The 25,243-nt window shown below is 45.3% G+C and overlaps 1 protein-coding gene across 2 annotated transcripts in view; it reads left to right on the forward strand.

The window, feature by feature from the left end:
• Positions 1-887: 887 nt before the first annotated feature.
• The window catches only part of LOC139218631 (rab GTPase-activating protein 1), a 62,464-nt gene continuing 38,108 nt past the window's right edge, over positions 888-25,243 (forward strand). The window contains exons 1-13 of one of the 2 annotated variants that reach the window (XM_070850272.1): positions 888-972; positions 9,824-10,059; positions 11,802-11,831; positions 13,296-13,554; positions 14,224-14,437; positions 14,518-14,692; positions 19,036-19,196; positions 21,151-21,261; positions 21,885-21,951; positions 22,042-22,144; positions 22,555-22,724; positions 22,860-23,028; positions 24,311-24,404. In XM_070850272.1, the coding sequence (XP_070706373.1) occupies positions 9,907-10,059; positions 11,802-11,831; positions 13,296-13,554; positions 14,224-14,437; positions 14,518-14,692; positions 19,036-19,196; positions 21,151-21,261; positions 21,885-21,951; positions 22,042-22,144; positions 22,555-22,724; positions 22,860-23,028; positions 24,311-24,404 (1,706 nt within the window). In that variant the 5' untranslated portion in view covers positions 888-972; positions 9,824-9,906. The remainder of the gene's footprint in view (positions 973-9,823; positions 10,060-11,801; positions 11,832-13,295; positions 13,555-14,223; positions 14,438-14,517; positions 14,693-19,035; positions 19,197-21,150; positions 21,262-21,884; positions 21,952-22,041; positions 22,145-22,554; positions 22,725-22,859; positions 23,029-24,310; positions 24,405-25,243) is intronic. The other variant, XM_070850273.1, reaches the window with a different exon arrangement.

A 25,243-nucleotide genomic window follows, 5' to 3' on the forward strand; every position in this document is an offset into this window, starting at 1 on the left:
CACTCACCCTTTTATAAATAATTCACACTCTCCACTGAGTTCCTTCTCGTTGCTGTTGAACGTCTGCTGAGAAGACTTGACTCTTGGCTCACACTGATTAACTACCTGGACGCCTTCCTGGACGCCATCTGCTTAGTTTTACATTTAATCCACATTTTCTCCTGGACGTCCTGCCGTGTGATGCTGTAGTGAAGTCAAGACACAGGGGGGCGCTAAAGATCCCCAAAACTCAGCGGAGGAGTCAGAGGTGTGAGGTGTGTGTGATGTACTCTGACCTAACCAGCTCTCCTCTAGTGTGCAACAGGTAAGGAGGTAACTTATAATGTGATCTGAGTATCTAATTCATGGTTAAGGAAAGCAGACGAAGCAGTGACGGTGCTTTGGTGGTCTGGCAGGTCACTTTAAAGGTCCAAACTTTATACAAGAAACAGTTTCTTACCGGATGCCTGCAGCTGTTTTCTGTTTTAGAAGCACTGAACCATCTGCTGCTTCACTCTCACCTTCCACATCCTGGAGCTACCAGGAGCCGCTGCTACTGAGGACTCAGGAGGATCAACAGGGGATCAACAGATCCCCTCATGACATCATAGAGGGAGACCGGCCTAAATGGCGTGTTTTCATAAAGATGGAGCAGGAGACAGAGAGAGAGGAGGGGGGGGGGGGTCTTTACTCAGAGGTTAGACAAGACATTTGCAGAATAAGTGAGTTTTTAGGAAAAGAATAAATGAAACTTAAAACTTTTGATATAGAGCACATGCATACTTACAGCAGCTACCTCAGACAGGTGAGCTCCCCCCACAGACCCAGACACACCTGACACAGCCCCCCACACCCCCCCTCGCTCGCTCTCTGACAGGCGCATGCGCAGTGCGGGCTGGTCGGGCTTGTGTTTACAGCTCGGCTGGATGCTGCTGGCTGCTCATGTTTCTGGGAGAGCGAAATGCCGGAATAGATACAGCTGTGGGAATAAAGGTAGGCTGTTTCGCACTAGCACACGCCGCCACCCTCACAGCTCAGCGCGGCTGTGTCTCCAGCGGGGGGGTCGCTGCCTTTTTGTTGAATGGTCCTGACAGGCTAGCAGACGTTAGCTGGCTAACTAGCTAACTAGCTAGCTAGCTGTACACAGTAACGGCCCGTATGAAAGCTCCCTACAGCGACGGCCTGTCAGCGGCTTTATTCACCTAATTAACACGAACACCTTCACTCCGCAGTCTCCTTCACCTGCTCCACGGTGACTGGACGGTTCTGCTGGCTGTTCGGCATCTAGTTAACTGAATATTTTCGCTCGACTGTGAATCGATGGCTGCTGAGTAGCTGAGCTAGCTAACGCAGGCAGGCTGTTGGAGGCTAGCTGGGGGTGAAAGTTACCAGCAGAGCGACGCCACAGCAGGCTAACCCTCCGTTAACGAGCCCAGACTAGTTATAGTAGAGGTTAAGTTACCTGTCTAAGAGCTGAGGTGTGCCGAGGCCTCGTGAGGCTGGACATGGAGCAGGTGACAGCAGGGAGCTGCTGACTAGTAGGCAGCTAACTAGTAGGAAGCTAACTAGTCTGACTTCTGTGGCCAAGCAGCACATTATTACCAGTATTTGTTGTCCTGATGTGTTTGTCACAGCTCATACATCAGCTGAGGGTGGCTGACAGCTGGGTGAGCTCATATTAAACATGCAGAGTGTGTACTGGCTGCTGCTGCTGCAGCCTCTGGGTTGAATCTGTCTTAAATACTTTGGCACATTGACCATTTAACCCACTTAGTGTTGAGCTGGCAGAGGCTCTGTTATTGTCACACTGTGAGGGAGGGACCAGCAGGCTGTTCATGGTGTCTGACATGCAGGATGGGAGTTTTCTGCTCAGCAGGTTTGTTGTTTAATGAACCCTGATGAAACTCTATGAGAGAAATGTAAGCCAGTGGTGTCAAACATCCACAAACTAGCTGCTTAATTGTACAGATATTTGTTGAATATGTTCTAAAAAAGCATTTCTGTGTTTTAGGGTCATCTCTGCACAAACTGAAATGTTGAGCAACTAATCATGTTGACTTTTATTCCGTATTACAGTTGGTTGAACAGCAGCAAACTGCTGGTAACAAGAACAGGCCTCTTGTTACCAGCAGCTCTTCTGTCTTTCACACACGTCCCAGCGGTGGATAACTAGTCCGGTAACACAAATGTGCCGACTGGCATCTCGCTCGTCGTCTCAGCTCTTTGCTCCTCTTCTGCCTCCTGACACTCAGGTGTTTCAGCGAAGCCTCATTGCAGGTGACGCACACAACCCCGATTTGTGTGAATGCAAATACAATCAATCACAAACAATCACTGAGTGTACCAGGGGAGGAGAGAGAGCATCAGCTGATAGACAGTTTGATTATATTGTCCGTCACATTTATATACCAGCACTGCACTGATGCATGCATTTTAACACCTGTTTAAAAAACCGACCCCAACACAGTGATCGTAATGGTCATGCAGTTATTCAGTCTGAGGAGTTATGGGAACAGAAGAGATGCCAACAATGTGGAGCAGATCTGTCAGTAAAGACGAATAGAGAAGAAAGTAGCTTTTAACATTTCAGCATCTGCGTATCGGACTCCCCTCTCAGGTCGGCCATTATAAAATATGAGCGATAATCATCCACATTAAATCTAATCCCCTTCTGCTGAGATTCCTCACATGTTCTCTTAGCGTGTGTGCGTGTATTCCTCCTGTTATAACTATGGACTGAGCCCTGAATGCTCGGAGGTCCTAACAACGCCCCTCTGGTGCACCTGTCGCTGGGGGGGAGCTGAACGGCCGAGTGGGGGACGGCTGCAGTGGATTAGTGTTTCTTTACAGTTGCTGTGGGTGAGATGAGAGGAGACTATGTGTTGTCTAAAGCATGGAAGTGATATTTCATGCCTGAGAGAGAAGTTTAAAGGTGCACATAATGTCTGACTTTTTCCACCGCTCACACAGAAACAGACGGACAGAAGTACAAGCTGAACAGTCAACAAACGTTTAACTGAAGCTTAAACGTTTAAATATATAATATAAAGTAGGATTATGTACACATTTCATTGTGTACAAGAGGTAGATGGATATGACAGGATGTATTCAGGATGTACAGCTGGTTTAGGGTTGTAAGTCGTACACTTTTCTTCTACAACCTGAATAATAAGAACACCGTTTGCTGGTTCAGCTTCTTGTCTCTGCTGCTGAATTTTTCAAGCTAAAGGCTTATCTGTCAGTTTAACCAACAAAGGTAAAGGTGTTTGGGGGTTCAGGCAGTTTTTCCTCAAAGCCACGAGTTTCTGGGAGCTGTCTGGACGAGGTTTGGGCCTCACACGGTGAAGCCTCGGCAGCGGGAAGCTCAGACTCGGCAAAGCTGGCAGGTGATCTCTGTCAGCGTGGATCGTCTTTTAAAGCACTCTGCCGTTCATAAAATTAGGAAAGTCAAGGTTTAATGATGTTTAATAAACCACAATGAGACACTGTACTAAAATGAGTTTTAATCAGCGTTATGAATCACTGACTGCTTATTATATTACTGTTTGATTGATTTGGAGGAAAAGCAGATGATCTCTTAAGATTTGGAAGATCGGTGACGTTTCAGGACTCAGTTTGGATGTTTCCTCATCAAGTGGAGTAAAAACACAAAGCAGTGCGTGGTGATGAATAACAGTTGAGTAATGCATGCGTTAGAAATTAGGCAATCATGACCCCACTAGTCCACGATTTCTGTTCCTTTTAAAAGAAGATGAGTGTGTAGTAGAGCTGCAAAGATTGTTCCATTAGTTGTCAACGATTTTGTTAATCAGTTAATTGTTTTTAGACTTTTCTTTTTAATGAAAAAGTCCAAATTTTCTGATTCCAGCTTCTCAAATGTGATTATTTTCTGGATGTCACCTTTGGCCAATCATCTAATCAAAATTAATTAACAGATTATTAATCTGTTTGCTGCAGCCCTGTGTGGTGAAATGCATCCTTATTATTAGGCCTAAAGGAAAGCATTTATTACATTACACCCTGTGATAATGTAGACTGTCAGTATTTATATGGCTGTGACTCATGTCTTTATTTTGCAGAATGTAAATAAACCTGCTCTTTCCTTTTACCCACATATTACTCTAAGTGACGCTTGTTCTAATTTCTAAAGGCGTGACACAAACACACTTACACACACACACTCAAGCTCAGGCTTCCTTTAGTGGTGTTTTAGAGATTCACCACTGCTGTTTAAATGTCTGTGAGCAGCCAAGTGTCTCCCAGTGTTTCAGCCACTTCTCCATTTCAGAAGTTAGCAGTCGGCTCTGCTCTGTGTGGTCGAGCTGTTTGTTTTTGTCTCTCGGTCATGTGTTTGTTGCTGAGTGTGAAACATGCAGAGGTTTCTCTCTCTGAACGCTCCGTGAACGCTCTGTGAACGCTCTGTGAACGCTCTGTGAACGCTCTCTGAACGCTTGGTGAACGCTCTGTGAACGCTCTGTGAACGCTTGGTGAATGCTTGGTGAACGCTTGGTGAACGCTCTGTGAACGCTCTCTGAACGCTTGGTGAATGCTTGGTGAACGCTTGGTGAACGCTTGGTGAACGCTCTCTGAACGCTCTCTGAATGCTCCCTGAACGCTTGGTGAACGCTCCGTGAACGCTCTCTGAACGCTCTCTGAACGCTCTCTGAACGCTCTCTGAATGCTCCCTGAATGCTCTCTGAACGCTTGGTGAACGCTCCGTGAACGCTCCGTGAACGCTCCCTGAACGCTCCCTGAACGCTGTGTCTGGCTGTGTCTTCCTCTCCCTTGTGAGGTGCCTGCAGGACCCAGCTGGCGGCCCAGAACAGCCCGTTCAGCTGGAGAGTGGCAGGGAGGAAAATAGAAAAATAAAATCCAGTGTGCACAGCTTTATGCAAGTAAGAAATGCTTGCTGGGGATTCAGATATTTTGCTTCTACAAACAGCTAGGAGGGGTCTTTGGTCTCACACTGTAACTGGAAAAAGCACTTTAGTGCTACTTGTTCCTAAATGCTGTATTTCCTCTAATAGTGACCGGGGCCTTTATTTACTGCAGCTGCAGAGGGCCTTTTGTTTGAAGCAGGCTTATATTAAAGAAAGCCCTTCATTTCCCGGCCTTTATTTGCAGCAGGCTTTTGTTCAAGGCGACACGGTTTGTTGTTCATTTTGAAGCCTGACTTTAGCAAAGACTGCCATGTACCAGTATCACACTGTAAAGCACATGAGCAGGGCCACATGATGTGAGCAGCACCGTATCACCACCTCTGCCGAACGTGGTTTGGATGGCGAGGGTCTTATTGTCATGGTGATGCTCACACACAACAGTTCCTCCATCAGAGGAAACGTCTTCTTTCTTCTTCTCTACTCTCGTTTTCAGCTCTGTGACATGCAGGTTCCTCTTCCTGTAAAATAGAGTAAGGAAAAAGGAAAATGAGTCAGATACTAGGCTGTGAAATCAGAGGAAAGGGTGTGTCTGCAGGAAAAAATAGTAAGGAGGAAACAGTCTGCTGCTTTTGTCTCCCAAACAGGCCGGTGTTGTGCGGCGCAGTGCAGAGAAGCTGTGTGTCAACAAAGCAACTTTGTCAAAGTCCAAAAAAATTCTCCCATGAGCCCAGAAATGTCCTCCAATTGCAGACATTTAGGAACCGCTTCAGGCTTTCAGGTAGGAAGCGCTGCTGTTAGTTTTGTGACAATCAGGACCTTGATAGGCAGCGGATTGAGTGTTTTGTTGGACGAGCACCAAGACCCTGAAAAGGTTGATAACGAACAGCGTAGCTCTGCAGGAGCAGCCAGAGTCCTGCTGCTGAGGCTGGGGAGGGAAGCAGGCTGACAAGGCCGCCATTATGGGCCCGCTGGAGCCGCCAGCCATGCTGTGTGTGTGTGTGTGTGTGTGTGTGTGTGAGTGTGTGTGTGTGTGTGTGTGTGAGTGCTTATTTGTGTTCATAATACAGCTGCTTCTGTGACTGCAACAGATTTCAGTGTTTGCTGCTTCAAACATGAAGGAATTAGTGAAGCTAACTGTCTCCGATAACACAGCAGGCTGCTCTCTAGTGTATGGCTGCTCCATTGTGGAAAAAAATCAGAATCACGATTACTTTGGTGAGATCATGATTTTTTAACACGAGTTTATTGTACTTACAAAGCATGTGGAACAGTGGATTTCCATAATTTATTAATTTATTTACTGAGAATAAATGTATTATTTACTGTTAAAAACGGGATAAGTAATTAAAAAGAATAATCACAAATCTTTAGTGAAATAATCACATACTCACTGCAGAGACATCGTAGAAAAAGGTGGGAGGAAGATCAAACAAACAGTTTAGATATTCACAAGCTGTAGAAACACAGTGATTCAGAGAGGAAGCTTCAGAGCGTCAGCAGCACCGTAGAAACTCACTACACCTGAGCTGCTGTGGCGAGCGGCGTCCTCCCGTCAGCTGACGGCCCGAGGACGATGGGGAGGGACCCAGAGCAGCATGCATGGGACTGAAACACAGTTTAGCACACGTGGGTATATTCTCCCCTGTTCTCCTGAGGAAGTCACCAAATTCACCGCCGGTTGCTTTGTCCAAATAAAGTCAAGGTTTTAAGTGTTTTTGCAGATATGCAGAGGACACATGAGGACAGTTAAGACGGTTCTAACCAGTTATTATATCATTAGTGTGTTTCTTTAAAGTTCTCTAATGGCTTCATATTTGTGCCTCTATCAAACTGAAGTATAATCTTAATAATAAGACTTTTGTCAGAAGTGTTATCAGCGACAGCCACAGTGGTAGATGTGAAAAACAAGAGACCAGAACATGTAGAAGTTCATCAACACAGAATCAGAGAAGCAGAACAATCACTTAGAGGACGAGTGAGCTAAAAATGGAAAGCAGCTGCCTTTGAGCCAAAAGTAGAGAAGCATCAGCGACATCAGATTAAAAGCCTGAGGAGATAAAAAGTACTGAGGACTGAGAACGTCCTGCTTGCTGCTCAGTTAGATGCTGTTTGTTTTCTTTACCTGGACTGGTAGACTGAACAACAACTGTTCGTCTGTCTTCATTCCTCAAAATAAAGAAATGATGTTGAACTTTAGAGAGAGCGAGGAGTCCGATCCTCCGTTAGCCTCAGAGGCTAAAAACAAAGATCAGCTGGGCAGCTAACAAGTGAAAAGGAGGTAAAGTGGAGGCGTGACGGGGTCGTGTGTGCGTTGGTGACTGATAATGAGAAGAATGAGTTATTCCTTCACGGCCACTTTGTGAGACTCTTTGCCTTTGGGTCCACGTGGAGCCGATAGGACAGTCAGTGAAAGGAGACGGCATCTCTCTCCCTTTCCCCTTGTACGTCTCGTCCACGTGGCCCAAACTACAAACTATCACTCACATGTGATGGACGTTGTTGATCCGATAGTTAAACTTGAGTTTCAGAGGTCAGATGGTGACAGTTTTCTGCCTGATCTAACTCTACGTATGTTTGACAGGACAAATCTTTTGTTCCCTGCGTCCCCAGCTGTCAGCGTCAGCAGTCCAAGTGAAAAACAACCCCCTGTAGGACTGTTGGATGAACACCAGTCACTGGTTTGCTTAGAAAAGATGAAGAGAAGGAGCCTGAGCTGTCACTTTGGGTTTGGTGGCCTAACAATAACATTCATATTAGCACAAGATGTCGTAAAACCCTCGCAGACAGCTGCTTACATTGAGTTTTACTGTGGGTCAGTATAACAATGTTATCATAAGTAGTGCTCGGCATTAACTGCTCTGACCTTTCAGCTGTAAGCCTTTTTTTTACTTCCACTCTCCATTGTAGGACCTGCTTTGAACAGGAAGCTCAGGCGTCTGACAAGAGCTGCAGCCTGAAACCTTTAGAAAAGTGTCAGAGTTTCAAGGGCAGCCCTGATTGTATAGCAGCGAAGGTCTGAGCAAATACAAGATTGCAGGGCAGAGATATGGAGGGCACGGAGAAGAAAAGCCTGCTAAAACACAGAAAGGGAGGAGTAGAGGGGGGAAATGGCCAGAAATAACTTGTTATGGTCTCGTCTTGAACCTCTGCCAGAACTGTCTGTTGTGCTGCTCTTCCTGTGGCACACAGCAGCACCTCCCTCTGTTCGCTTCATGCTCTCACTCTTATGTTCTACTCATGCTTCTTTATCTCTCTTCACTTGTTAACGGCTAACTCTTCTAAAATCAGCTTTTTGTCGTATTTGCTGAAACTGTCGCTGTAGAACACGAGACAGGTCGTCTGTGGAAGAATCAGCTTCCTTTGGCTCCTCCTAGTGCTCCTAGTGGCATTTACTGCAGGAAACCTGCACTGAGAAGGAGTCACGGAGGAACAAACAGACTAAAACCTGGCTTCATTTCACCACGACAGATGACAACAGTGCTCTTTGTAATGTCTGTAGGAAGATAATTTGTATAATTCCCAGTAATATTACCCAGCTCACAGGCTTATTTTTCTCTCAAGTTATATCCTTTAAGAAAATGAGTGTAGTAATTTATTTTAAAGTGTTTAAAGTGTCATCAGGAAAACTTATTGCAAGGCTTTGTAGAGTACTAGTGTCTGATTGGTCTGTTACGGCATCCTACGGTCTGGTGTTTCAGTGTAACACAGTTATAAGACAGTTGTCATGGACACAGGTCTGATAGTGGAAGAAATAACATCGATTTCAAATCAATAAAATTGTTTACTATCATTTATTACAAAAAGAACCCCGACAATTGATCTGGAAACAATAAGGCAATCAATAAAGAATGAAACTGATAATGGGATGGGATTTAAAACACTTTCTTAATGCCTGAATTGATATTTCAGCCCGTGCAGAGCAAAGTCATCACTTCTTATTGTTGTTGTCTCTGAGTAACATGACATCACGTCTGCTTAAAGAAAAACATGAACACTGAACAAACTACCTGCTGCTCCACAGAAAGCTAAATGTTAGCTAACCCTGACATCTTGTGGTACTGACCTGATGAGCAGGGGCAACGTGGTTATGATTTTAATTTACTCTGTTGTACCTTTTATTTACTACTTAGAGCAGCGACTGAGTGCTGACATCTGAGTCAGAAAGACTCATGATTACAGTCTGTGTATTTCCAAGAGTCCAGTGCTTAAAGAGCCAACAAAAACTGCAATAAATCAAAATATCGACTCGTAGTTCCAAACCTCACTTCCTCTATGTCCTGTCCTCACTAATCATGATGTGGTTTGTGAGAATCTGCAGACTTTTCTTGATCAGTTGCACAATTATCTTACTTGTTGTGTGTTAAATCCACTGATGGGCGAGGGGGAAAGGAGCGAGGCGTGAGCTCAGGTTATGTGTGTGCTGAGGAGTGCACAGTGAGCACGTCCTTGTTTTAGCATGTTTATGTGATGTGTTTGTGGTGAACATGTCTAATGTGGTGACGGGGGGGGGGCAGTGCTGACGGGGGAGAGCGAGCTGACCGGTTCCTCACTTTCATTTGCATGCTTCTTTCTCAGAATGACACTTGCATTACCATGGCTTCGCATTGCATCAAGCTATTTTGCAAATACTTCTCCTTTGTTCTGCTGAGATGGACAAAAATGTCTGAAATGACCCTCAGATCCTCTTTTCTGCTGACCCCTCCCGTGATGATCACTTTCTCTCTATCACTGAGCTTTTTTTTGCGTAATCTTTCTTCTACACCCTCCATTTTGTAACGCTGCCTCACAGTTTCCTGAAGGAGTTTTTAAAAATTAAAGGCCTTAAATAAGAATATTAAACACTTTCACCATTTAGTTTCTGAGTAGCCAAAGTTTGCAGTTGCCTTTAAAGATGCTTCTCATGGGTTTCATCACATCATGACTGTTTTCTGCTTCTTTTCTTTATTATTTTTTCCTTTTTCCAGGTGATTTTGCTCATCATCTCCCACCACTTCCTCCTCCCGTCTTCCATTCATGAGCAGCGTGGCTGAGTTTAACAGCGGCAGCCATGGATGACAAGGGCTCGGTGGGGAAGATTAGCGTGTCTTCGGACTCAGTGTCCACTCTCAACAGTGAGGACTTTGTCCTCGTGTCCCGGCTGGGGGACGAGACACCGTCCTCCACTAATAATGGTAGTGATGACGAAAAGACAGGACTGAAGGTAAGGATGGTGGGTGTAGGTATGGACGGAGGTACGCTTTAGGAGTTTAGGTGCTGACTTTCACTGGTCTGTGGACATTTACAGTGGTAACAAGCTCCTAAATCCTTTCCCAAGATGCTTTTTGCTAGGATTATTATGCGTATGCTCAATACTGGTAATAGAAAAACTGGACTGCAATGATTATTTTTTAAAAAACACCAGTAGTTCAACAGGCCAGAGTGCTAACTGGTGTCTCATCAGCACTCTGTTTTTGCAATAGTCTGTTTTAAGAGTGTATCTAATGACCCACAGCATGATTTACCCAAACATATTGATCTGTTCATTTGATCTTTTCTGATTTGTGGTCAGTGTGACGTGTTAAACTCTCAGCTCAGGGTCACAGTTCATACATGCTCCATTGTTTCCAGGCCGTGTTCATCACTCACATGTCCACAGCTCTCATCCATCTCTTTAAACATGCAGTCTCACACTCTAACCACAAGGCTAACCTAACTTTTTGTTTTTCCCACATTCTCACTCTACCTTTTCTCACAGTCGGCGTTAGATCAGTGTGTTATATCTGTAACTGTCTGTCTTCATGTGCTGAGGAAGCCCTTCAATCCTTGTTGACGTGTGTCTGTCACAGGCTTTATTCGTAGCAAAGACCTGGTTGTGATCTCTCAAGCTAAATTACATTTATTCTCAGAGTTCCCCTGTAGATTGAGGTGGAGAACAGCAGCTGAAGAAAACCTTCTTATGCTGAGTGCGTGTGAGACAAGTCAGCTGATATTTTACCAGTTTGTCTTTCAGTGTTGGTGAGTTGATGCTACCTAACTTTGACAGCAGATGGGAGACGTTTTCCCAACCAGCTGCTTCTGATCTGAGTTGCACAGGGCAAAAAGTGTGTCCGACACACGGTACGTCCGACACACGGTACGTCAGACACACGGTACGTCCCACACACGGTACGTCAGACACACGGTACGTCCCACACACGGTACGTCCCACACACGGTACGTCCGACACACGGTACGTCAGGCACACGGTACGTCAGGCACACTGTATGTCCGACACACTGTTTGCCCTCTGTGACTCAGATCAGTGCCTGGGTGAGCGCTCGCTCAGCAGATATTAGTTTTTGTTGTCGGGGAAAATAACGGTGTTTTGTGACCGGAGTGTGTCTCCACAAAGGGAATGAAGACTCTCTGAGGGAGGAGATGAAGCCACCATCCTGTGTGTGTCCTCGATGGGTTCATGTTACCCTCTCCCCTCCTCCACTCTTTTCTTCTCCCCCTCTCCTCCTCCTCCTCCTCCTCCCAGTGAAGGCACATCCATTAGTGTACGTCGTTACTGTGTTTCGTGTGTTAGCGAATGAAGGAGCTGTCGACTCAGTGCTGTTTAGGAACCAGAAGATGGTGCCGGCAGAGCGTGGATGTTGCCTGTTCAGTTGACAGGAAGCGGTCACACGTCTGTCTTGTCATTGGCCGTGTTTGTGAGCACGTGATTCTGCCTGTGATCGGCGTTATTTTGATGTAAGCCTGCGTCGGGGTGTCGGCGTTGTGGCGGCTGTCAGAGGAAAGGGACCCCACACACACCCACTGCTCCCAGTATGTAGTGGTGAAATCACTCCATTCACTGACACGTGGTCATCCAGACGTCATGTATTGCCTTTCGCCAACACACTCTTGTGCACGTTCCCCTCCCAGTCAGCCCATCCAGTCAGAGAGGAGTCAGTGTGTCTAAACTTGTTGTTTGTTATGCAGGTGATTTCTGAGGAAGGGGTCAGCTTTAAGGTCAGTCTCTTCTCCCACTATCTCTCCTCTCTGTTGTTCTTTCTTGCTTGAATCTCTCCAAGTTTTCTCTCTTTCTGTGATGTGATTCCGTGGTGATTCTGTCTGTGATTATCTGTGCTCTGTGTATTTTTGCCGGCTGTTGAGTGGCGGCCCCAGCCAGGACCGTAGTCGTACCTGAAGTCTGCCCAGGCTTTTAGCGCTACCTGTAAATCACAAGGCCCTCCACAGTCGCATAGTGATGTGCTCATGTCCGATGTGTGAACCTAAATATAGAAATAATAGCTGCTTGACAGTCCCTAAATAATAATCTTTGATCATTACAGGACTGTAGTCGTGCTGCAGTGTCCATCTTGCTTTAGATACCTGCTTCAGTCTAAGAGCATTGAACAAATAACCACACATCTCTGAGGCACAGAAATGATTTATAACTACCTATATACACATGGACGAGAATATTCAGCCATCACATGAACCACAAAGACTGAAAAATCAGCCTCTATACTCTTAATTGTCTGCTCTTATTGCCGAGTTCAGCCTGACGTCAGGCTGCAGGCAGGAAAACGGGGCCATGCCTGCTTCTGCTGCGCCTCTTAGTTTGTCCAGCCTTTAACTCGCTCTTTGTTTGCCGTTTCTTAGTTTTGGAATTAGTAATTATGGCATGGCCTCTCTAATGTCTTGACAACTCAGACTCACATGTCTACTAATCACTAATATTGATGAAATGTAATGTAGCTGCAGCGGAGTCTCCAGAAGTCTGAGACCACAGTGAGAATCTCTAATGATTTCACCTGAACCTGGAAATAATGAGAAAGTTTGAGGAGTCAGAAACATTTAAAAACACAAGATGTGTTGACGTGTACAACGAAGAGGAAATGTTAAAGACTGAAGTCATATTTGTTGCAAATGTAAGCAAACTTGTGGCGACGACCAACTTTTCTTGTTGTCATCTGGTTGTAGCTTCAATGGAGGGAAGGAGGTCTGACCTGTTACAGAGGATTTCAGTTGATCAGCCACAAATTGGCTTAAATCTGACTGGACAGAAATAATGCAAAATCTCTTCATCATAACATCTTGTGTTTAAAATGTCTCTGAATCCTCAAACTTTGTCATTATTTCCAGGTTTATGTGAAAATTTTGGAGGTTTTTACTGTGGTCTCAGACCTTTAGACCCCACTGTGTGTCTCTGACCGTCAACACGACACAAGACACCTTTCCACCTTAAACACACTGCAATCACGTGAAATGAATAACTGCTGAGGCAGAGCCACTGCACACATTTCTACAAGCTGAAAGAGGAAATTGTAATGCAGCTGATGTCGGCCCGTTATGGTGATTACCACAATGATTATGTTTTGTAACATTATTTGTTCTTGTGTTTTATTATTAGTGGTTTTTTCCTACTAAATGTGTGTTGCCCTGTTTGCCCTGGCTCCTTGGTGTGTGTTGTGTTGGTGTGTGTGTCAGATTGTGGGGAATGGAAGCGAGCAGCAGCTCCAGAGGGAGTTAGAGGATGTCCTCATGGACCCGTCGGTAGCTGGCACTGGGCTGGGATCAGAACCAGGAATGGACAGCCTCAGCGGGGGCGACCACGGCCTCCTTCCCACCACAGCGTCGCCTGTCCCGCCAGGCTGTGACCCGCTGAGCGCACCGCCACCCAAGCTGGAGATGGTGCTTCCTGTTCAGACGGCTCAGGAGAGCGAGCTGAATGAGAGGTCGTACCGAGGTGAGCAACGCCTCGACGTCTCTTATCCTCTTTTCATGCATCTGAAGAAGTTGGCACAGTGGCTCTTAAACGTTAGTGTTTCAGAAAAGAGGCCATTTCATCGTACAAATGTGAGACTTTAACTTTGAAATTTCCTAAATTTATGCAGTGAGAATGTTTGTTTGATTCTGAGTTAGTGTGTAGTCTCAGTTGTCCTTAATGGAAATGTAAGGACAGCATTTTTTTTTATTTCCTGCAACCCAAAATGAAAGAAGTGAGATCCCTCACAATGTTGTGGGATTGTTAATTTGTGAAAGGACACAGATAACCTGATTTATGCTCCCTGATAATAATCCAGATGCTTTCCTGTCCGTATATATGTTGTATTAACTTCACAGAGCCCAACATGGGCTCAGGTAGAATAAAGACTGTGTAGCCTTGTGTGCAGGTAAGACTGTCACACTGCAGGTGACCCCCCGTCACCTCACTCCATAAAGGTCAAAGTACCTGTGCACTCCTCACTCCAGTGGCAGCTGGTTTGAGTTGTAAGAGAGTATTTTCTGTTCATTATAAAACCGTGGCGCCACACTTTAGGTATTAATGGGAACCACCGAGTGGTCATGAAATAATCTGATCCTTTTCTCTCCTGTTCTCTGCCCCCCCCCCCTCCCGGTCGTTGGCCCTTTGCAGCGGATGAATCGTCGTCGGAGGGCAGTCCGGGCAGTCCCATCCCAGACGAGGACAGCGTTGTGTTCAGCCAGCTGACGTATCTGGGCTGTGCCTCTGTCAACGCCCCCCGCAGCGAGGTGGAGGCCCTCCGTATGATGAGCATCCTCCGAGGGCAGTGCCAAGTCCCCCTGGACGTCACGCTGTCAGTGCCAGGCGTGTCCGAAGGCACCGTCAGGTAGAGGGAACAGACGTGTTATCAGTCCTAGTTATTACCGCACGTAACTGATCTCATACTCCAACAACATGTTCCAACAGGCTGCTGGACCCCAACGCCAGTACGGAGATCGCCAACTACCCCATCTATAAGATTCTGTTCTGCGTGCGAGGCCATGACGGCACTCCAGAGAGCGACTGCTTCGCCTTCACTGAGAGCCACTACAACGCTGAGATCTTCAGGATCCACGTGTTCCGCTGCCAAATCCAAGAAGCGGTGAGGATGCTGTCTAACCTTAAGAGACCGTCCAGTGCCTGCGTGCACACTGAAACAGAATTATCTAGCGGTTCCTCCTGTTCATACTGGTGATTAAGAGAGCCACTCCTGATGTGAGTCAGAAATACACAATGATGATACTGTGGATTTTGTCCCCCATCATTCCCAGTGAAAGACGGGATCTTTTTAAAGACCAGTATAAACAGAGTAATTGTGAACATCTCCTTTAACACAAACTCACACAAAGCAAAGCTGTGTCACTGTTATTCAGATAACGAACCAGAGGGGGGAGACAAAGCTCCTCGTATGAGTTCTCTGACGCTCTCTTCATCGCACGCTTTCTGTCTCTTCCACTCACACACATGTGAGCGCACGCATGTTTCCAGCAGCATTCTGGTTGACCTTGTCTTACATAGTCGATTTCCCTCAGGGTTCAGTGTCAGTCAGCGTGGGAGCTTCCTCCAGGGATTATGTCGCGCCCAGCAGACGGTGCTGCAGAGCACATGTATGCCATACATGAGCACAAAGCACAAAGAATCCCCTGAGCCAGTTTATGGAGGAGAGGGAGTGTGGCTGCTCATATGCAGCAGGTTCAGCAGAAAAATAAAAGATGAGAACATGGAGCTCTCTCATGGAACTGGGTTAAAGTGCTGCTTCAGTGTTCAGTGACCTGATTCCTTCTCATGGAAGCACTCTCCTTCAGTGTCACTAAGAGCCCCCAGACAGACGCTACTTTATCAGACCCACATCATCATCACACACACACACACACACAGATAATCCCCAGGAGTAATTCACTTCTTTACTTAACGACTGGACACCTCTCTGTCTTCGGCTCCCTCTTCCCTCTCCTCATCCCACAGTCTTCCTCTTGCGCCCGCCCCTCTCTTCCTCCAAACCCACATCAACAAAGCCTTCAGCTTCTTTTCTTTGGCCCCTCTTTGCACCATTAGACTGGACCGAGTCAGTCAGCGGTCGCTTCTTTGTGCTACACCAGTCATATGCCTCCCATTAGCCTCAGATCCACTGCTAACAACTCCCAAGACCTGTTAAACCGCTCTGTGAATTCATTTAAGTGTTTTACTTATTTACCCTTTCATACCCCTAAAAGATGCACGTTTATTTACAGATTCTGATCATTTTGAAAATGAGTTTTCCGGTTGCACACCCACACAGATGTCCCGGTCTGTGCAGAGGTAACCTTGTGGCAGCCCATCACAGCTGGACTGAAGCTGTTTATTTGCCGTCTTATTTGCCTCAGCTGTCTCATTTGCTTTAAGCTGGTAACCCAATTATTTTGTGAATTTGTGAGGAGCATCTGGAGCTTTCTTTACCCCTAATTTCACAAATACGACCTTTTGGAAAGAAAAATAAGAACCTTAAAGCAAATGAATTTCCTTCTTTTATTGAATCTTTCAGCAGGACACCTTGTGGTCGGTTTGATGGTTGATGTGATTCTCACTGGTCGGACGTTCGCTGGTGTTACTTCAATAAGGAGAAATGCCTCTTAGTCCAGTACTTTTGTCTATTTATTATGCTGCGCTACTGTAATTCACCACTAGTGGAGGTCTGGTGCTGGATTGAAGGGATATGAGAGAGTTCATGAAGAAGAACGTGTGTGTGTGTGGACAGTGCAGTGGATGAATTGTCTTAGCGGTGGAATAATAATAATTTATTTGTCCGTCTGTCCGCCCTCTCAGTCGATTGGTTGAAGAGAGGTTCAGTCGAGCAGGATTTTCTTTGTTTGACTACATCGCTTTTTATCATTGGAAGCACTTTCAGATTTTGTAACCGTGTGCTTTTCTTGGAGACTGTGTGCAATTTCTTCTTCTAAACAAATTTGTGGATTTTGGAGAGGAGCTGTACATACATAAAGAAAACCACCTCCTCAGTCCTGCTCAGCCTTCCCTGTGCCAGACCTCCTAGTCAGGCCCCAAGGCTAGTTTCTAACAACTCCCAGTTCTCTGGTGTTGATGGTGATGCAGAGCCCTCACGTCTGTGCCCATAAACTTGCTGCTCCTGTCCAGAGATGTATATCTGGTACCGCTTGATTCGAATAAGTACGGCTTCAATAGTCTTGGCTCCTAAAATGAATTAAATCTCATGTTTAGGGAGACAAACAGGGACCAATGGATCTGTGGATTGTAGCTGTGGCATTAGTTGGAAATGCCTCAAAGCTTCAGGTCAGCGCACACATAAAGATAAGGAGGAAAAATAAGGATATCCTGGACAGGAAGTAAAAACAAAGCAACACGATAACTTAACAAGTTCCACATCTTAAGAGGCGACGCTGTTTTACATAAAGGCTGATTCCAGACCCAAAACACCTTATGTAATAACTTTGTAGAAGAAACCTGAGGGCCAAACATTTGAACATTTCCTCCATAGTTGATGTGACATATTTTAAAATGTTTTTAAAAAGTACAAAAACGACCAGGGACGGACCCAATGAGCAAAACTCCAGCAGCTGAGAGAAAAGATCAAACTTAATAGATGTTGATGGTGATTTTGACAACTTTTGAGGAGTTAAGTGTTGCTTTCTAGATGCTAATGTAATGTAATGTGTGGGAAAAGCCCACAAAAACACTAGATTAGAAAGACTGAATGGGTGAATTTTTCTCTTATTACAAGAGAACATCAGCCTTACCTGCTTGTCAGTATTGGCATTTTTGCAGCACAACTGTACTGATACAGCTCCTCCACACTGCACACAGAGAATTAACAGACCATTTGTAGAAAACTGGTCAGTTATGACTCCAGCTTTGACTGGAACAGTACAGAACAACAACTCTATTGTGTTATTTGTCATAATTTCATCACCACAGGGGGTGACCCCCATCTAACTCTACTTGTTCCCCATCTCCGACATCCAGACCCCCATTGTTTCCCAATAAATGAACCCCCTGCGATGCCCTAACATCGCTCTGCTGCTCCGAGAGCAGAACAAAGGCTTTCTGTAGGAGAGGTTAGGAGCTGCTCTATACTCTGGCCTTGTTATTTATTGATAACAGAAGTTTCCCTCGCACCATCTCTTAGTCACTAACCCGCTAGCTGTGCTGCTTACCAGAATTAGAGATGATCCAAAACCGCTGCGCTGTGGGCCTCCGGTCGGGGGAGCGCTCTGTTTATTATCACACACACATGTCTCTGTAGCAACAATCAGAAATAAATATCAAATCCCTTTTCTGCACTGAAATGCCAAGCTCACCAAACTAAAGTGTTGTGAGTAGAAAAGTGCATTTAGTGAATGCATATAAATCATTGCCACCCAGTTTTCCACACTTGGCAGGCTGTGGCTGCCCCCCCCCCCACAGGGTTGGAGGTTTAGCTGAACCGTGCAGCGTCTGGAAGGGCTGAGTTGTCTCTGTTCAGTGTTTGCAGGAACAAAACCTCCACACTCAGATTCACAGGCAGATATGAATCAGTGTGCTGATTAAAACTCAAACTTAGTGCCCCAAATCTGCAGAGGTTTGATTGAGTTTTTAATTAATACTAATGACCCAGTGATTACTTTGCCTGGTGTTGATGTTTCTGGCTTCCAAAATACCATTTTATGGACGTTTCAGCTACAGAAGCAGCTAAACTCTGTTTGTTGTTTAAACACACTACAGTATTCAGACTTGTGGTGCTGTTTTCAGCAGATGTTTCCTGTTTGAGTTCTGCTTTAATTAGCTAACTGACCTGTCAGTGTTGTCTGTGTCTGTAACTCAAAGCATTGCCAGTGGTGCTGCAGTTGCTGCTGTCTGTGAATAAAGGTCATTCAAACACAAATTAATAGGAGCTCGGAGGGAACGTTTTCCACCAAACAAAATAGTTAATGTATCGGAAAAAGTGCTCAAAGTGTTTTATTTCATAGTTACCTGACAAATAACATCAACAGGAGCACATTTTGTATCTGATACCACTTGGACTGTACTTCACTTATTACATACAAATATACTCTGTCTTCAGTGTTTCACAGTTTATAATAATAACAGTAATAAACTTTATCTGTGTGACACCTTTCGAGCACTTTACAACAACAAGATCACCTGCATCAAGTGCTTTACATGAAACAGAGATAAAAACAACATATAAAATCATTCAAATAGAATACACAGAATGGAAGAAAATTAATGTAATAAAATAAAAAACAAGTCAAAATCAATGGTATAGAAGCAGAATAATGAAGCAAAATAATAATAGTGACTCTCCATCTGCTGGTTTAGTTTGTTTCAGAACAACAGTGACTTTGTGTTTATTGTGAAGTCTTACCTGTGTGTGTGTGTGTGTGTGTGTGTGTGTGTGTGTGTGTGTGTGTGTGTGTGTGTGTGTGTGTGTGTGTGTGTGTGTGTGTTCACCAGGTGAGTCGGATACTGTACAGCTTCGCCACAGCGTTTCGGCGGTCCGCAAAGAAGGCAATTCTGTCGTCCCAGCAGCCCGCTCCGCTCACTCCCGACAGCGACTTGTTCACCTTCACTGTCAGCCTGGAGATCAGGGAGGACGATGGCAAGGGCACCTTCAGGTGATCATTTACTGTGCTGACACAGTGGTGCAGATTATGAAGAATAAACCTGTAATATAGCATGTCTTTAAAACATTTTGTCCATCTTCACATGGTGTAGACGTGTTCAGCTCAGCTTTTATCATCACATTTATCCAGTTTTTAATGTCTTGGATGTCATCTGTCATTTTAAATAACTGGAAAATGTAAAGAGACGTTAAACAGTTTGATTAGTAGTGGCACCAGCAGTCTGACAAAATATGTAAAGAGCTTTGAAAATGAAAGTGGCCACAGAATCCTCCAGTTTCTCACCTGATTAGTGGCCTCAGGCAGTGAACGTGCATCCAGACCTCTGGGGACTGAGTGATGATCAAAGATGGCGCACCTTTGGCTGACCCAGTTACAGAAGTCTCAGAGGTCTGTGGGAATGACAGCATGGTTGGTGGTACCCCCCATGAGGGAAGCATCACCTGATCGGCTGAGATACAGAAAGAACGAGTCAGTGAATCAAACAACAAATGAACTCCTGTTAATCAGAATCAGCCTCTTTATTTAAGGACAAGGTCACATGCAGCAGACGGTTCCTGTGTTTGCTCCGCTGACCTCTTTCCTCCAACATTTTTAATTTTGTTTTACTGAGTCACTTCCGTGTGCTCACCATCAGCCATAGAAAATAAAACACAACAAACAAACACAAAAAACTACTGTGATTATTTTTAGCCTGCACATATTTCCTCCTCATTAGTTCTGGGATGATTATCTTTAGTCTGCTGACTTTCAAGCAAATAGTTCTCATTCGGAAGCACAAATATAGAAGCGATTCTTCTATGTGGAAATAAAAATACGGAGACAACAGGTTATAGAGCATCGAGTATTGTATCTGTAAAACAGAGTTGCTGCAGGAATGAGTCCTAAAGCCCAGAAATAATCATCTTCACACTTGTCAGGTTGGTGAGTTTTAAATGAGGTTATGGTGGTCGTGGTGGATGTTAAACATCATCAGGCCAAACACTCCTTCACGGCCTCTAGCGGTGTTTATACTCACACTCCTGCAAACTATTCTGACTCAGACTTTCCAACTTGTAGATCAGACCGTAGTGCAGCTTAGTGGTGGTGACGCTGAAGCCTGAAGTAGTCTAGCTGTGACTGCATTAACACCTCAGACATCATAAAAGTGATGTTCATTTGCTCAACAAAATGTGCCACAAGCTTTTGTTTGCACACAGCTGATTTTAATTCACAACTTGATCCAAAATCCAATGAAAAAATCCCATTGGCTGTTTGATGAGGGAACCAGGGCGGTGCAAACCTCTTGTTTGGCCTGTCTGCAGCATCTGTGCAACAGAGGCAAAATATATTTAAGTCATTTGACTTTTAATAGGGTGTAAACAAGCATGTGTGTAGTCAGAGGTCACAGTGTAAAAGCGTGACTCAGTCAGATGTATCTGGTACATGAAGTCCCTGCTCACACAGAGACAGGTTTGCCTGAAGTCACGGCAGGTTCCAAGTGTTTAAAATAGATTTCAGATTGATTAATGGACTGGATGTCTGTACGTAAGGGTTTCCTCAGTATTTCCTCAGGAATCTGTGTCAGCGAAGGTTTGGAGAATGTTGATCACTGTTCCTGACCCAAACCTGGATCTCTTTCCTGCTCTGCTTCCAGGGCAGGAAATGCATGTTTGAAAGCGGCTCTTGTGCACGCTGTTATTATGATAAATGTGTCTGCACTGAACACGAGCCGCGACCTTTCATATATATCAGACTGGCTGATTGACTGATCAGTGATAACAACACACACACACACACACACACACACACACCCCGTTCTGTCAGTCTGTGGTCAAATCACTCCTAAACTGTCTTTAATGTCAGTCACTTATTTTCTTCTTCATTTAAAGATTTGTTTGTCAAATTGATCTCATGGTTTTAATCTTCTTGCTTTTACAAACTTGGATAATATGTTTTGTTTTTTCAGTGCCGTAGCCAAAGACAAGGACAAGCAGAGCTTCAAGCTGCGTGCAGGGATGGACAAGAAAATTGTCATTTATGTCCAGCAGACCTCCAACAAGGAACTGGCTATCGAGAGGTAAAAGAAAGCACAAGCACACACACACACTCACAACAGAACCTCGTTTACTGTACAGGGGGAACGCTGAGTGATTTATTTTGAAATACAACAAGCAGGATAACGGATAGATAAAGGCTCCCATTAATATGCAGCGGATCCTGTTTCTGCTTAAAACACCAACTGACACTCATAAGAAAAGAATCACTCAGCTGTAACTGATGAACACGCGCCGGCCGACATCTTTACATCCGCGTCAGGTTTTAAGTGTTCCGGCACATTTGTGAGACAGCGATTGATGCGCGTCCGTCTCTGAGGCTCCTCGTTTTCCACGGTTTAATAAATCAGTTGAAATGTAAACACCCCATCACCTTTTTGCCGACTTTCCACCTCCTCGCTGGTTTGTTATTGTTCGACGGAGCCCGAGAAGGTGTGGATGGAGGTGCTGTGTTTAATGTCCTCCTTGATCTGGTCTGTGTTAGAGGATCAGTCCAGGAAGCTACTCACGGGAACATGTGATGGTTCTACTCTATAGGGAGACGTGTTCTCCTGCGTCTGTTCTTTCTATTTTTTCCCTCCCTTCTTTCTTATGTCATCTGTTCATTTCACTTCTCCCTCTCTCTTGTCTGTGTGTGTGCGTCCAGGTGTTTCGGCCTCCTGCTCAGCCCAGGCAAAAACGTGAAGAACAGCGACATGCACCTGCTGGATCTGGTGGGTGACTGTTTTCTTATACATGTGTGTGCCGTTGTCTTTGTGTGTGAGTGTGAGTTTGCTGATTTCTTCCATCGTGTGCTCCTTCAGGAGTCGATGGGAAAGAGCTCCGACGGGAAGTCTTACATCATCACAGGAAGCTGGAACCCCAACACGCCCCAGTTCCAGGCTGTGAACGAGGAAACGCCCAAAGGTAACAGCCAAAAGTCTGTCGAAAAATCCAAATAAAGCCGAACGACTTTCAACAGTTATTATTTCCTTGGCTCATATTTCACCGAGCAGTCACTCACATCTTCACACCGACGTTTGGCACATTTCCAAGAGTGAAAATCAGATGAGGCTGTGAAGGAGCAGTTTGTGGTGAAATCAGAGCTGAATGGCCATGGAAGCTGTACTTTGATAATTAAAAGTAATGTTGCATGCAACACAGAAGCTACAGTATTGGAACAGACTGTGCAGAAATATTGCTGGATGATGAAACCAATCCACCCTCAAACACAGTAAATCCCACTGCTACAGACTTCAGGTTCAAGTATGTGTTTGTCATGCAGAAGGGAGTCGGCCACTGGGGATGACATGTGAGCCGCACTCTTGTTTTTCTAGATAAATTCATGTACATGACGACAGCGGTGGACCTGGTGATCACAGAGGTGGAGGAGCCTGTCCGCTTCTTGCTGGAGACGAGGGTCAGGGTGTGCTCCCCGAATGACCGGCTGTTCTGGCCCTTCAGCAAGCGGAACTACACGGAGACCTTCTACCTTAAGCTACGACAGGTATGCAGTCATCTGGGATTAAATCAGTCTGGTTATGTAATGGCTGAGCAGGTTTCATCGGCCAATCGGAGTAGATCATGTGGCGTCTTGTCCACGCGTCTCTCTCTCTCTCTCTCTCTCTCTCTCTCTCTGCAGATGGAGCGTAAGGAGCGAAAGAGTCCCGCCTCCGACACTTTGTATGAGGTGGTGAGTTTGGAAAGTGAGACTGAGAGAGAGAAACGGAAGACCACGGCCAGTCCCGGCATCCTGCCCACCGGGCCAGGCACCGCCGTGTCCTCGCCACCTGAGGACGACGAAGAGGAAGGTGACTGGATCCCGTCTTCCTTTCTCCCCTCAGTCACTTCTTATGGGCTTGTTGTTTCATTACAGGCTCACAGTACAGAAGGTTCCCTGACATCACAAAGGCCATATGAAAATAATCCTTACAAACGTCGCCACAGAAGGAGCCTGATGAAAATGGTTTTAAAGTTTAGAACCACGTGTTGAGCTCGGCCAGGGCGGACACATTAACAGCCTCAAAGCAGATGACATTTTCCTCCAGAACACAACACCGCCAGTACTGCTGAAACGAAACACAGTTAACCAACATCTGAGCCAGCCGAATCACGCTGCACACTTCCAGATATTCAGCTTCTAACATTTACAGCTTCGACTCGATGTCTGATAGTTATAAAATTCAAAGTCTACCCTGTGGGGCTGAACCAGATATAGACTTGTGGTCCACAGGAGTCGTCCCGTGGGAGATCAGCCACCGTCTCCCAGAACTGTTTGTACTGAGTTCTCACAGAGTACTTAGCCAGCAGTGCTCTGTGTGTGTTTGTGTGTGGTTTTGTATTTTTCTGTGAGAGGTAGCAGTGAGAATAAAAGGCAGAGAGCATGATTGAGGTACTTTTTGTGTGAGTCTGTGATCTGCTGGCCTCTAGGTACAGTTTGGTCTCACTCTCAGGTCTGTTTGTCAGTTCACTTTGAATATTCAGACACTGCAGCAAATACAGATAGAGATAAGTGAAGACTGAATCTTGGTATGCACGTGGTTTATCACAGTCTGCAGCATCACAAAACATTTAACCAGAGGGTCTCAGCCTGTGATGCAAACATTTCTCTCTAGACGTTAAAGGGGGAGTTGGTACATTTAGGCACCAATAAGCAGAAGGTCAGTGACTGTCTGTACAAAACACTGGTCACTCTGAACGAGGAAACGTTTCTATCTGAGGCCTCGTTCACACCTGTTGCATTCTCAGGTGATCCGACCACACGTGGACAGCTCTCAGTACGCCACCTCAGACTCACAGATAGATCCCCGTCCTCGCCCTCTGTGCAAATGAACACTTTAACTCTACAATTTTGGTCATTATCACAGCATCATGTTTCATTTACTACCTTTGATATCACACTGTTGGTGGGGTGTCAGTTTTAACGGTCACTCGTAACCCGTGCTGATTAACAGGTAGACACACCTCTCCAACCGCACAGCAGAGATCCTACACATTGTTTTCAGGTTAAAATCGCCTTGATATCAGGGAGGGGAGGTTTTCCTCCTCTCACATGCACAATGGGCTAATGGGCTATTTTCACTGTGTGTCCAGATAACGACGAGCCGCTACTCAGCGGGTCAGGTGACGTTTCCAAGGAGTGTGCAGAGAAGATCCTGGAGACCTGGGGAGACTTGTTATCCAAGTGGTAAGGCCTTCTTCTTCTTCTTCTTCTTCTTCTTCTTCTGCTGTGTGTGGAGAGAGTGTTAGCGGAGGCACTGTGTGTGACAGAAAGAGCAGCAGCTTATTAAGATGCTTCCCTCTCCCATTACTGCGTTTGTTTTTAATCACAAGCTTGTGATGAACTGAATAGAAAATTCAGCCTGGACTTTAATTAGCTGTAAATTAAGCCACACACACACACACACACACACACAAGAAGAAACGCAGCCTGTTTGGTCCCGTTAGAAGCTCCAACATCAGTTTAACAACCAAACCAGCTAAATCTGAGCAGAAACACTGATAAACCAGGAAAACCACATCAGGGTTACATACATGATTTGTTTAACTGTACACGTTTACTGAGGCATCAGTTCTGCCTATATTTTAGTGTTTATGATGTCCTCTGACCAAATGTTGACATGAGTGTTAAAACAAACACTTCTTTGAACAAGGGAAGGAATCATAAGACGGGCCTGTCATAATGCCAGGCTTTGTGTGAGGGATCGGTGACTTTTGCATGTTTTCTTGTGTGTTTTATGGACGTAGCTCTCGGGGGGGCACAAATCACAGAAAGGCCTTTACAATCTTCTGACCCCGAGGACCTGAGGCCTGGCATTAGTAGTGTCACATGCACACACACACACACAGAGTATACTTCTGTCTCCCTTTGTAGTCTCAACAGAAAATGCCATGTGTTGCATAACCTGATGCTTGGAACAAAAAAGCCAAACAAAAGAGAAGATGATTTAAGAGAAGGAGGAAAAGTCAGAGAATCATCTGAGCCTCTGTGATGTTTTGGTCTGAAGGGTCAGCAGAGTTCACCTC

This window comes from Pempheris klunzingeri, chromosome 19 (assembly GCF_042242105.1).
Source record: "Pempheris klunzingeri isolate RE-2024b chromosome 19, fPemKlu1.hap1, whole genome shotgun sequence".
In the NCBI taxonomy this organism is placed as follows: domain Eukaryota; kingdom Metazoa; phylum Chordata; class Actinopteri; order Acropomatiformes; family Pempheridae; genus Pempheris; species Pempheris klunzingeri.